The sequence below is a fragment of the Chiloscyllium plagiosum genome, unplaced genomic scaffold, assembly GCF_037043375.1.
Source record: "Chiloscyllium plagiosum isolate Xiang-an unplaced genomic scaffold, Cpla_swu_hap1 HiC_scaffold_4, whole genome shotgun sequence".
Classification (NCBI taxonomy): domain Eukaryota; kingdom Metazoa; phylum Chordata; class Chondrichthyes; order Orectolobiformes; family Hemiscylliidae; genus Chiloscyllium; species Chiloscyllium plagiosum.
Window position 1 is genome coordinate 13,299,216 of NW_028270142.1, and position 13,058 is coordinate 13,312,273.

A 13,058-nucleotide genomic window follows, 5' to 3' on the forward strand; every position below is an offset into this window, starting at 1 on the left:
TCTTGATCAGTAGGGAAATCAAGAATTGTAAGGAAAAGGCATAAAACTGGACATGAGGAATATTGTATCAACTATGATCTTACTGATTGGAAGAACAGGCTCAAGAGGCCAAATGGCTTATTCCTGTTCCTATTTCTTATGGTCTAATGTCGAGGATAGACTGTGTTTATTCATCCTCCAGCAGTCATTCCAGCCAAAGAGCCACAGAGAATTTCAAACAGAGTGCTGCTGAGGACCTGTCACCATACATTCACATTTTACAGGATTATAGAAGCAGGCACCATGTTTTACTATGTTCTTGTTCCTCATTACAGGATAATTTAACTCATAACGCCTAAAACAGGGCTTTGAATGAGGGGAGGGTCCTCTACCTGCAATGTTCGCAGCAGAAACAAAGGCAATAGACTCTGCTAGGACCATAGGTAATGAGGAAACCATGCATAGTGAGATGGATATTTATAGTGGAGATAGTGATCAGAGAACAGCAATGTGCTGATTAAGCACGGAGCGTGGTAGATCACCATGCTGGACAGACGGATATAGCCTCAGCGCAGGAAAGATTTCTGCTCTCCATGATCAAATCATGATATCTTTTCATGTGTTTCCCACAGTGCAGAGCTTGCGTCAATAAGTTCATTTCCCTTGCCATCAAGAGTATTCTTTATTCCTACATTCGACATGGGCATTGCCAATATTTATTGGCATTTCCAATTGTCAGAGGGCAGTTAACGGTCAACCACTTTCTTGTGATTCTGGAGTCACGTGCAGACCAAGTGAGTGGAAATGGCAGATTTATTTCCCTAAAGGACATTAGTGAACCAGATGGGATTTGCAATTCGGCTTACATTTTATTCCAGATTTTTACTGAATTCAAACCTCACCACCTGCCATGGTGGAATTCAACCATGTCCCCAGAACATTTGTCTAGGGTTCAGGATTACTAGTCTATTGATCTTAACACTACGCCACCACTTCTCTCAAGTTGTATTAGAGCTCTAATAGAATGCTACCACACCTTATAAGTGTTCTGTCCACCAAAGCAGATACAATTACATTGGTGGGTCCTCACATATGCCTAGATAGGGTCTTCACCTAGAATTCGCCTGACGAAGGAGCAGTGCTCTGAAAGCTTGTGATTTCAAATAAACCTACTGGATTATAAACTGGTGTTTTGTGACCTCTGACTTTGTCCACCCCACTCCAACACAGGCGCTCCACATCGTGCCTAGATATGGTGACACTGGGTGAACAACATGGCACTAATGTACAGGAGGTACAAAGTTATTACTAAAATCTGGGAGCTTGTGGTAGAATAATGAAATCTGGCCTACAAACTCATCTAACACAGTTTAACATTGTCATGTCCATTGTATCATACCTATAGTCAAATTCCCAGACTCTATCATTACCATTCCCGGGACATCAGCAGCACATACCCACCAGATGTGGCAACACAGTGGTGTATAGTCAGGTGGAAGTTGCCTTGGGAATCCTTAACATTGACAGTAGACCTATCAGGACAGTAGACCTCTGACTGGAAGATGTAAGCCTTTGTCATAAATGAGAAAACATTCTGAAAGAGGTAGTACTCCTGTAATTGACTGCTGAGTGGTCATAGAGTCATAGAGATGGTTAGCACAGAACAGACCCTTCAGTCCAACTCATCCATGCCGACCAGATATCCCAATCTAATCTAGTCACATTTGTTTGCATTTGGCCCATTTATCCCTCTAAACCCTGCTTATTCATATATCCATCCAGGTGCCTTTTAAATGTTGCAATTGTACCAGCCTCCACCACTTCCTCTGGCAGCTCATTCCATACACACACACACCAACCTCTGCGTGAAAAAGTTGTCCCTTAGGTCCCTTTTATATCTTTCCCCTCTCACCCTAAACCTATGTCCTCTAGTTCTGGACTTCCCACCCCAGGGCCAGAGGCTTTGGGTCAAACACAGGCAAGGAAAACCTCTCAGTGATCACCACCTACCATCCTCCCTCAGCTGATAAATCAGTCCTTCTCTATGTTGAACATGATTTGGAAAAAACTCTGGGTGGGGAAATCAAATTCTCATCAGCAATTGTGGCTTCTGATCACTCCTGCTGACTGAGCTGGTTAAATCCTGGATAACATACATTCCGGACTGGCTTTGTGGCAGGTAGTGAGGAAACCAAGAAGGAAAGATCTACTGGATTTCACCTCTCGGATTTATCTGTTGCACATGCAACTGTTCATGGCAATATTGGTGGAAGTGATTTTTGTTGTACTGAAAGAGATGAAGCCTCTCATTCTACAGTATCATAAAGTCAGAAAACCAACCTTGGTTCAGGAAGGCATGCATGTCAAAAGCAGCACCAGACACACCTAAAGTAGTATGCCAACTTTGTGAAGGTACAGTACATGAAATTTAAACTCTAAATTCTCAACTTGTATAGCTTGCTTATAATGCTGTCTGGATATAGACACTGTATGACCATTCAGCAATCAAGATGCAGCAGTTAGGAATTAAAGAGACTAGCCAATGAGATTAGAAGTATAGGTATAAAATGTTTGGATGCATGTCTAATTTACTCTAAGCATAGGCAAGAAGGATCTTAATATTTTTCATTTATGACAGAGGTCCACATCTTTTTTTGTCAAAGGCAACACTGCTGTATGGGTTTTCTCCCCCTCATAATAGAACATAGAACATAGAAGAATACAGCACAGTACAAGCCCTTCGGCCCTCGATGTTGCGCCGATCCAAGCCCACCTAACCTACACTAGCCCACTATCCTCCATATGCCTATCCAATGCCCGCTTAAATGCCCATAATGAGGGAGAGTCCACCACTGCTACTGGCAGGGCATTCCATGAACTCACGACTCGCTGAGTAAAGAACCTACCCCTAACATCTGTCTTATACCTACCCCCCCTTAATTTAAAAGCTATGCCCCCTTGTAATAGCTGACTCCATACGTGGAAAAAGATTCTCACTGTCGACCCTATCTAAACCCCTAATCATCTTGTACACCTCTGTCAAGTCACCCCTAAACCTTCTTTTCTCCAATGAAAACAACCCCAAGTGCCTCAGCCTTTCCTCATACGAACTTCCTACCATACCAGGCAACATCCTGGTAAACCTCCTCTGCACCCGTTCCAGTGCCTCCACATCCTTCCTATAGTATGGCGACCAAAACTGCACACAATACTCCAGATGTGGCCTCACCAGAGTCTTATACAACTGCAACATGACCTCAGGACTCTGGAACTCAATTCCTCTACCAATAAAAGCCAGTACACCATATGCCTTCTTCACCACACTATTTACCTGGGTGGCAACTTATTTCTACCTTATTTCCATTTGTGTCGTCCAATCCCGCCTGAAGCAAATGTGAGTAGCATAGGTTCTCCAGGCAAAGTTCAGTGAGGAAAGTTTAATCAGAAAAAGGTAAATACACCACCTTTTTACAACAGTAGCTAAAGCCTTCAGACAGATTAACCGATGTCTCAAGTCTTCCAATGAATGATTGTGGGTCAGTGAATGGGTGAATAACTAGGTAAGTGGGTGGGCAAATGATAGGTGGATAAGTGAGTGAGGCTGGTAATTAGATTCAGAGAGTAGTAACGTAATTGTGGGGCAGTGATTTGTTGGGAAGCTTATGTGGTTATTGGATCTGGTTGGAGAGGTAGTTGAGGGTCCTACAAGAGTTGGGGTTGATTCTACAAGAGTTGAGGTTGGCAGTGCGAGGGGGCTAGTTGAATCAGCTCAGTTTGGGGGTGGTTAGTCGCATGTTTGAGATAGTAGTCAGAGGTTGTGTTGTTCTGTTGAGCTAACATGGGCTTACCACACAAATCCCATGTATCAGGTCTAAGCTCTGGGTGACAGACATTTGGAGAGGGTCCGGGGCAGCCAGGATTTAGCCCATTGGAAGGTTAAATTTGTCAAACATTTTCCATCTATATCTGTGTGTGGGAGCTCCACGAGGTCCTGACATGTAACTGCCAACATCTGTCCCATCACTGACGGTCCAGAGACTTGTAGCTTTGAGCCATAAATCTATACAAAAGGACATTTTTGCTGCAAATAGGAAAAACAACTGGAAATAACAAATTCCTCCCCATTTTAATTGTCTAACATAAAACAGCTTTAGGTGGTCAGTTTAGTATATCTGCACTGATGCTTTACACTGCTCTGCACACTTTGATGACAGATTGCAATAATTACCATTAATTACTAAATGCCCTTTAAATCAGGGCTACCAATCATCTCCGCTCTTCTGGGACTATCTCATAGCAGAGCCACTGTCTTGCATTCTAGGTTGTCTAGTGTTTGCTGTTTGTTCCATTTTCTGGATCATCAATCTTTGCACATTGCACTGTCGGCAGCCCATTCCCAACACTCTCACATTTGCCAGCTTCACCAGCACTCCCCATCCCCCCGGTCTTATAGGTTTGCCAACATTATCCCTCCCTGGTCAGAATCATCCCTTAATATAGTCTCTAAAAGTCAGTTACTCTGCTTTAAATAATACTTCTTAAACTTAGACTTATGCATTCAGAATTCTGAAATGCAGGTTTTCCACAATATTGAGTATTATGAGCACAATTGTTAGTTTCACAGTACACCAAGTCCTTCTGATTGTGATGAGTGCTCACAATTTCTCTGAAATTATACACTTTAATAGTATATTAACATTTCTTTTGGAAATGTGAATTATGGAAGATATATTAAGATTTACTATTGCATTATGCACAAATATAAAAAATAAAGATGTTTTTCTCACAATAGATTTATTTTGGCTTATTTTATCTAACTAAAGTAAGTCACTATCAGCAATTTTAACTGAAATGCAGACTTTAAAGAAAAGAGAAGCCTCAGTCCAGAGTGTAAAGATTTCAACAGCTGCTGACTTAGTGACATTAAGAACCCCTTTGGAGGTGTCCTGCTGCACTAATGTCTCAGAAATGTTTAAAAGAAACTTCAAACAATCTGCATTCAGTAGGTGGTAGAAGAGATCTCCACAGGGTTCACTTGAAGACCAGTCCAGCAGTCACTCAGTCATGAATCAGAACTGTCAGTGACTGTCCGGATAATAAACAGGTGTCAGCAGACCATGCAACAAACTTAATCTTTTTTTTCACAAAACATATCTTTATTATTTTACACTTTTAAGAACTAAATATTTTTGCTTGTTTTCCACATGATGATTAAGGAAAACACTTCAGTATCATTGATAGATACAGTAAATATACTTTATTGTTCTGTGCAGCTCAGGTTCTAAATTGAAGATCCAAATATTCAGCATGTGGAATGCCTCCTGATTGTTTTAGGGGTTGAGGTTTGGTGGAGAGCAGGGGAGACAAATCAGAACTGGTCACAAATGGAACTAAGCAAGAAAAAATGTGAAATAGTGGTTTAATGATATAGTCGTATTGGGATCCACAATTTCACACACAGCAAATATGATAAAATGGTTTCCTCACTACTGTCTTACTGGGTATAGCACCATAGGAGACTGTGAGGAATTTGTCTTTCTGTCCTGTCAAGCACTGTTACTGTGTGGCTTAGGGAGATCAGATGTAAAAATAGACGAGGCCAAATATCAACACAGAAAAAGGTTTAATTTTCTTGCGAAGCTCAAGGATAAAGATGAAAGCAATGTTATTTAGATCTGATGCCATCACTTAAGAATGATGTTAAAACAAACATCGTACCATCAAGAGGAGTAGAAAAATTGAGAGTTTTTCTTAGTATAGGAAAAAGCTGGATTGTAAATGCTTTTAAATCTTTGCAGAAGTGAAATACACTGGCGAAATAGTAGAACATAATAAAGTGTTTATAAGACAAATATGACTAATTTAATTGCATCCAAACTATTCTGATGACGAATCATTTATTAACATTTCCTCCAGATTCCAATTTAGCTAATGACTAGGTGGCTCAGTGGTTAGCACTGCTGCCTCACAGCGCGAGAGACCCAGGTTTGATTCAAGCCTTGGGCGACTGTGTGTGAAGTTTGTACATTTTCCTTGTGTTTGTGTGGGTTTCCTCTGGGTACTCCGGTTTCCACCCACAGTCCAAAGATATGCATGTTAGGTGGATTGGCCATGCTAAATTACCCATAGTGACTAGCTGTGCAGGCTAGGTGAAGTAGCCATGGGGTAAACGCTGGGTTACAAGGATAGGGTAGGGGGTCTGGTTCTGGTTGGGATGCTCTTCAGAGAGTTGATGCTGACTTATTGCAACAAATGGCCTCTTTCCACACTGTAGGGATACTATGACTATACTAGATCCAGTCAAATTAACCAGAACAATTCTATGAAAAGATATTTTGTCACAGCTGAGTGATTTACAAGCATTAGAAGTTACACCTATATTTTAAATAACATGAAAAGCAAGCTGCATCAGGACTGCAGCAAGTACTATCCATACTCAGTGAAGTACTACACTTTTGAAAACATTACCATCTCGTCATTCAGTCATGCAGTTCTTGCTTTTCTCCCATTCTCCCCAATAATTCACAATCTCAAAATGTTTATATACCGAGAACCTTGTTACTGGGTTTAACAATTTTTGATGTGAAAAGCCTTCTTAAACAGAATAGTATAGTTTAATGGAAAATGATTACCTAAATGTTACAATTTTGTTCTAATTTTTAACTAATCCTGACTGGTATTTTAACAAACTTAAACCACCTCAAAAGAACACATTTAGACCAATAACCTAAGGAATTTTCAGCACCTGTAATCACTAATTTCATCTTAGGTAACTAATTGTCAAACCTATTTCTTATACATTTAATGATTAGCTTTTCCAGTCTTTAACCATACTATTGGAAGACTGGGGTAGGGAGACGGGAGGGGAAGGGACAAACCATTAATTATATTTGAGCAACTGCCCTTGTCCCTTTTCCCTGAAAGTATTAGATCTCTGGTGCACAGATGACTGATATCAAAAGCCAATTACAAATCTATATTGGCCACTCTTATGACTGGAAGTGAATGGCGATTTTGTTTCATTGGAACAGGGTTTGAGGGGACAGGGCAATTTTCCAATCTTTCTGGCACCAATTTAATTCAAGCATTCTTCATGCAACACTAATTTCAAAAGCCAGGTATATTTAACAAATCATTTATCATCATAATGAAAATTGTTACTCATTTACAATATACAATAATAAATCTATTAGCCGTAATGAAAAACCTTCAACAGAATATGAAGCTTTAGAATTATAACATATGAGCACAGTAGACTCTATCTTCTATGGAGTTAATTTCACGCTTCAGTAAGGATCAACAATGAATCTAGTCCTCTTATCTGAATGCTGAAATGGAAATGATTTTATCTTGATAGTATTTTACTGTAATTAGTTCAAGGAATAGCAAGATTTCAATACAGGTACAATTTCTATAATGTTTCCAACTCTGGTGTAAAACTCGCACTTTTGTTCATATACCAATTCCTCTGTAATGACTTGTAAAAAATTCAGAGAAGTTAGTATATGGACAAAAAGGATGAAAAAAGAAAATCAAGGTTTTACACTTCAGCATTCCACAGAAGATGATGATGATGATGCTTTGCAAGTTGTAATCATTAACCTGCCCTTTTAATGGACACATTAGGAAATGAAAATTAAAGATATATCAACACAATCAATTTTAATATAGATTACATGTTTGGTTACCTGATCTCGGCTGGCTTCAATGGAGCTTCCAATGCCATGAAACGTTATTTGCACAGGTGAAAGTGTCAGGTATGTCATACATTCTTTACCGTTCTGCATATCACTGTATTGCACCTGGAAGAATAAAGACACATCACACAAAAAATGAAACTTTTAATCATGCAAGCTCAACATTTATCATGATTCCAATATAATGTTTTACTGAATTCAGCATCAATTTTATAAAAGTAAATTTCACAAGTAGAACCTCAATGTGAATACTATTTCCATTAAAAACATACAGGGCTTGATTTTTAATTCCAGATAAAAGCAGGATTGAATAGAAAATAGTCTTTTGAACTGCTTCTACATGTGACTGTTCTAACATCGGTACAAAGCAAATTAATCCCTTCGGTATGTCATCAGTGATTTTGGACAATTCCCAACTATCTACTGCCTCAGGCTGAGGCCAAAACATTGAATGTTTTGTAGGACCTGTGCGTAAAGTTCTTAGGGCTTAAAAAAAAATCAAAGGGTATAAGAGGAAGAGAAACTGGGTACGAAGTTGAATGATCAGTCGTATTGAATGGCAGAGTAGGTTCAAAGGGCCAAATGGCCAACTCCTGCTCCTATTTTCTGTTTCTATGGTTACCTAATCATTATAGGATTCCATTACTTCATTTGAGGCAATTCCAAAAATACAGGTAAAATATGGAGCTATTAGTAAATACATACTTCTAACTTGAATGTTTATTCCATTAACGTGAAGCAAAACAAATCATTTTGAATGTGGACCATAGGAAACTTGTTGATCAGGAATAATAATAAATATATTACACTAGAGACTTAAGCAGAGAGAGTAGATAGGTATGATTTGGTAAATCAATTTTCCATCCAAATAACTATAAAAATTTCCCCCATACAATGTACATACTGACATTCTTGAATGGTTGAACATTTAATAGTAAATTTGTTTGTGGTCATGTCTGTGAAAGGAGAAAGACATTGACCATCAACTGAAAATTTGCTGTTAATCTGTATTTGTTTCACAATTTTGTAAGGGAAGGTTTTTATCTTTCTGGCATTTTGTGTAACTAGTAAAGACTCCCAATTTTTTGTTCTCCTACTTGGGATGTACAGCATATGATTCATATATATTTTAATGTAAAATTTAATGGAATTTTAAGTGCAGTATGGGTTTTGGTCTGAGTATTTTTTTTAAGATGAGATGTAGGAACTCTGGCTGGACCAGCATTTATTGCCCATTCACGATTGGCCTTTGAGAAGGTGGTGACAAGCCGCCTTCTTGAATCACTGCAGTGCATTTGTGGGTACAATGACATTAGGGAGGGAGTTCTAGGATGTTGACCCAATAACAGTGAAGTAATGGTGATATATTTCCAATCAGGATGGTGAGTGAATTGGAGGGGACTTGCAGGTGGTTGTGTTTCCATGTATCTGCTGCCCTCATCCATCCAGATGGAGTAGTCACGAGTTTGGAAGGTGCTATTTAAGGAGCCTGTTGAATTTCTGCAATGCAGCTGAGAAATAGGACACGCTGCTACAACTGGAATGCTTTGACCTCGATGGTGTTCAACTTCTTCAGTGTTGTTGTTGCAGCTACATTCATCCTGGCAAGTGTGGAATATCCCATCATACAATTGACCTGAGTCTTGTAGATGGTGGACAGGTTTTGGTGATTCAGTAGGTGAGTTTCTTTTTCTTAGATTAGATTACTTACAGTGTGGAAACAGGCCCTTTGGCCCAACAAGTCCACACCACCCCGCCGAAGCGCAACCCACCCATACCCCTACATTTACCCCTTACCTAACACTAGGGGCAATTTAGCATGGCCAATTCACCTGACCTGCACATCTTTGGACTGTGGGAGGAAACCGGAGCACCCGGAGAAAACCCACGCAGACATGGGGAGAATGACTGTGTGGAGTTTGCACAGTCGCCTGAGGCGGGAATTGAACCCGGGTCTCTGGCGTTGTGAGGCAGCAGTGCTAACCACTGTGTCACCGTGCCGCCCACGGTCATCAGTAAAGTTGCAGGATTCTTCGGCTCTGACCATTTTCTTGCAGCTATACTATTTATCTGGTTAGTCCAGTTCAATTTCTAGTCAATCGTAACTCCCAGTTATGGTAATGCCATTGAAAGTCATTGTTGTGACAGCCAGATTATTTCTTGTTGGATATGGTAATTTCCTAACAATTGTATGATGTGCGTGTTACTTGTCAATTGTCAGGTCAAACCTAGATATTGCACAGCCCTTGCTGCAATTGACAGAGAGCCTCAGTCACAAATGGTGTTGAACATTGTGCAATCATCAGCAATTACCCCCATTTCTGACCTTATGATGGATAGAAAGTAATCGATGAAGCAGCTAAAAATGGTTGGGCCTAGGACACTATTCTGACAAATCCTTCTACAGATGTACTGAAGCTGAGATGACTAACCTCAAACAACCATATCTTGTTTTGTACCATTCATGACTCCAAACAGCAGAGAGTTTTCCACCTGACTCCCACTGACTTCAGTATGATTTGGGCTCCTTGATGCCAAATGTTGTCAAATTCAGCTTTACTGTCAAGGATATAGTGAGTAGGTTATTGCTAAGTAAATGCTGCTCGGTTATGTTGTTGCTGACACTTTTCATCACTTTACTGATGACCGTGGGCGGCACGGTGGCACAGTGGTTAGCACTGCTGCCTCACAGCGCCAGAGACCCGGGTTCAATTCCCGACTCAGGCGACTGACTGTGTGGAGTTTGCACATTCTCCCCGTGTCTGTGTGGGTTTCCTCCGGGTGCTCCGGTTTCCTCCCACAATCCAAAGATGTGCAGGTCAGGTGAATTGGCCATGCTAAATTGCCCGTAGTGTTAGGTAAAGGGGTAAATATAGGGGTATGGGTGGGTTGTGATTCGGCGGGTCAGGGTGGACTTGTTGGGCCGAAGGGCCTGTTTCCACACTGTAAGTAATCTAATCTAATCTAAATGTAGACTAATGGGATTGTAATTTGCTGGGTTGAATTGTCCTGCTTTTTGTGTACAGGAAATACCTGTGCAATTTTCTACATTGTTGGGTAGGTGTCAGTGTTATAACTGAATTGGAACAGCTTGGCATGGACACAGCAAGTTCTGGAGCACAAGTCTTCAGTTCTATTGCCAAAATGTTGTAATATTCAATGCCTTCAGTCATTTCTTGGAGTGAATCAAAAAACCTTGTCACTGATGTTCAGTTTGGGTTCAGCCAGGGCCACTTAGCTCTTAACCTCATTACATGGTTCCTCTTGTGGACAAACGAGCTGAATTCCAGGGGTGAGGTAAGAGTGACTGTCACAGAGTCATATAGCATGGACCAGACCCTTCAGTCTAATCAGTCCATGCTGACCATAATCCTAAACTAAACTAATCCTGTCAACCTATGATTGGCCCATATCCCTCCAAACATTTATTTATGCACTTATCCAAACATCTTTTAACATTCTAAGTGTATCCACATCCATCACTTCCTCTGGAAGTTCATTCTACATACAAACCACTCTGTGTCAAAAAGTTGCCCCAATGTCTTTTTTGAATATCTCTCCTCTCACGACAAAAATAAGGCCACTAATCTTGAAATCCCTCCCCCCAGGGAAAAGACCACTGCCATTCACCTTACCTACGCTCATGTTTTTATAAACTTCTATAAGGCCACCCCTCAACCTCCTACACTCCAGCGTCTCATAATTGGAATCCTTCATTCCTGACAATATGACATTAAAGCTGGATTTGACAAAATGTGGCATCTGTGATGCTGGGAAACATTGGAGGAGGCAGAGATAGACCATCCATTCATCACTTCTGGTTGAAAATTATTGCAAAGCTTCAGCTTTATATTTTGCACTGATGTGTTGGGCTCTCACCTTGTGGAGGGTGGATGGGAATTTTTGTGCAGCCTCCTCCTCCTCCAGTGAGCAGTTTAGTTGTCCACCATCATTCATGACTAAATGTTGCAGGAGTTTAGATTCAATCTGTTTGTTGTGAAGTTGCTTAGATGTTTTGTTTAATTTTGTCATTAGTCCCCTGATGTGAGTGAGATGGACTTTGCAGGGTCAACAGGGTTGTGTTTGCTGTTTCTGGTGCCTTAATCAATGTTAGGTGCTCTGTCTGTTTTCATTCCTTTTTTGAGACTTACTAGCGATTGATTCAACTGACTAGCTTGCTCAGACATTTTAGAGAAGAGCTGATAGTCAACACATTGCAATGAATCTGTACCTCATGCAGGTCTCCTCTCCTAAAGGTCTCCTCTCCTTATTGAACCAAATGAGTTTTACAACTATCGACAATTGTCTTCATTAAATTTTTAATTCCAGATATTTACTGAATTCAAATTAAAACTATCTATTATGGTTGGAATCTAACCCAAGTCCCCAGATTATTACACCTGGATCTCGGGGTTGCTGGTTCAGTGACAATACAACTACACCATTTTTTGGATTAACATGTTTATATTTCTGGGGTTATGATATTTTTTAATAATCATTATAATGAGAGAATTACTTCCTGGGGTGGTAATGGAAATGTGTTTTAATGGTGAGTTTTATAGGTAAACATTGATGATCATTAGTGTGTTCTCTGTTTAGAAGGATCAGAGTTGTTGTTATGCTTTGGGAAAAAACACACAGCCTGAAATCTTTTGATTTCAGTTTGCAGAGGTCCTGGTTGAAATTAGACATGTGAAACTGTTTCTTCTGAAGGAAGGAGATAGTTTAGAATGGTTTTGAAATAATTTACCCCAGTTTGAGAATTTTAGCTTGAATTTTCCATACCATAAGTGTTTGGTTAGATCCCTTAAGTGGTTATTTGAAACTGAGGAAATCTAAGTTCATTTCTATGACTAATGGAGAAAGAGGCTATCAAACCCTCAAGATTAGGAAATGAAAATAAACTGCTAAGTTAAACATTTTGGTGATAAAGAAAAAATTGTCTCTCTTGTATTTGAGTGCGAGAAAGTGATGGTATTGGGATAGATGAAATTGTATTTTTATTATGTATTTCAAAATCTGTCAAATGTGTCATATGTAAGTAGCTTTCTTTATTCTATTTTACCCATACTTTTCTTTGCATAATAAACTTCTGTTTTATTGTTGATACAAAACCTGTAGAATCACATTATTGTGTGTTCAGAGAAAAAAACCATCTTGTTAAATAGAACGAAAAACCTGTGATCTATCAAATGATATTTCAATGAGATTGTCCAGTGATAATATCAGTTAAGATCATAATATATTTAAATGCACATTCCCTAGACTGTCTACTGTCACTTTGTATTTCATCTGACTGCCATGCAAAACAAATGGAGTTATATTGCACTGTAAAGGATACAGGATTATATACTGAAGTCAGAACTAATCTTGACAATTCTT

General features: G+C 39.7%; 1 protein-coding gene across 4 annotated transcripts in view; it reads right to left on the reverse strand.

Moving 5' to 3' along the window:
* Positions 1-13,058, reverse strand: part of stau2 (staufen double-stranded RNA binding protein 2) — a 358,377-nt gene that overhangs the window by 80,650 nt on the left and 264,669 nt on the right. For all 4 annotated transcript variants that reach the window (XM_087985971.1, XM_087985969.1, XM_087985970.1 and 1 more), the window contains one exon: positions 7,668-7,781. In XM_087985971.1, coding sequence (XP_087842097.1) covers positions 7,668-7,781 — 114 coding nt within the window. Of the gene's footprint in view, positions 1-7,667; positions 7,782-13,058 lie in introns of those variants that run through there.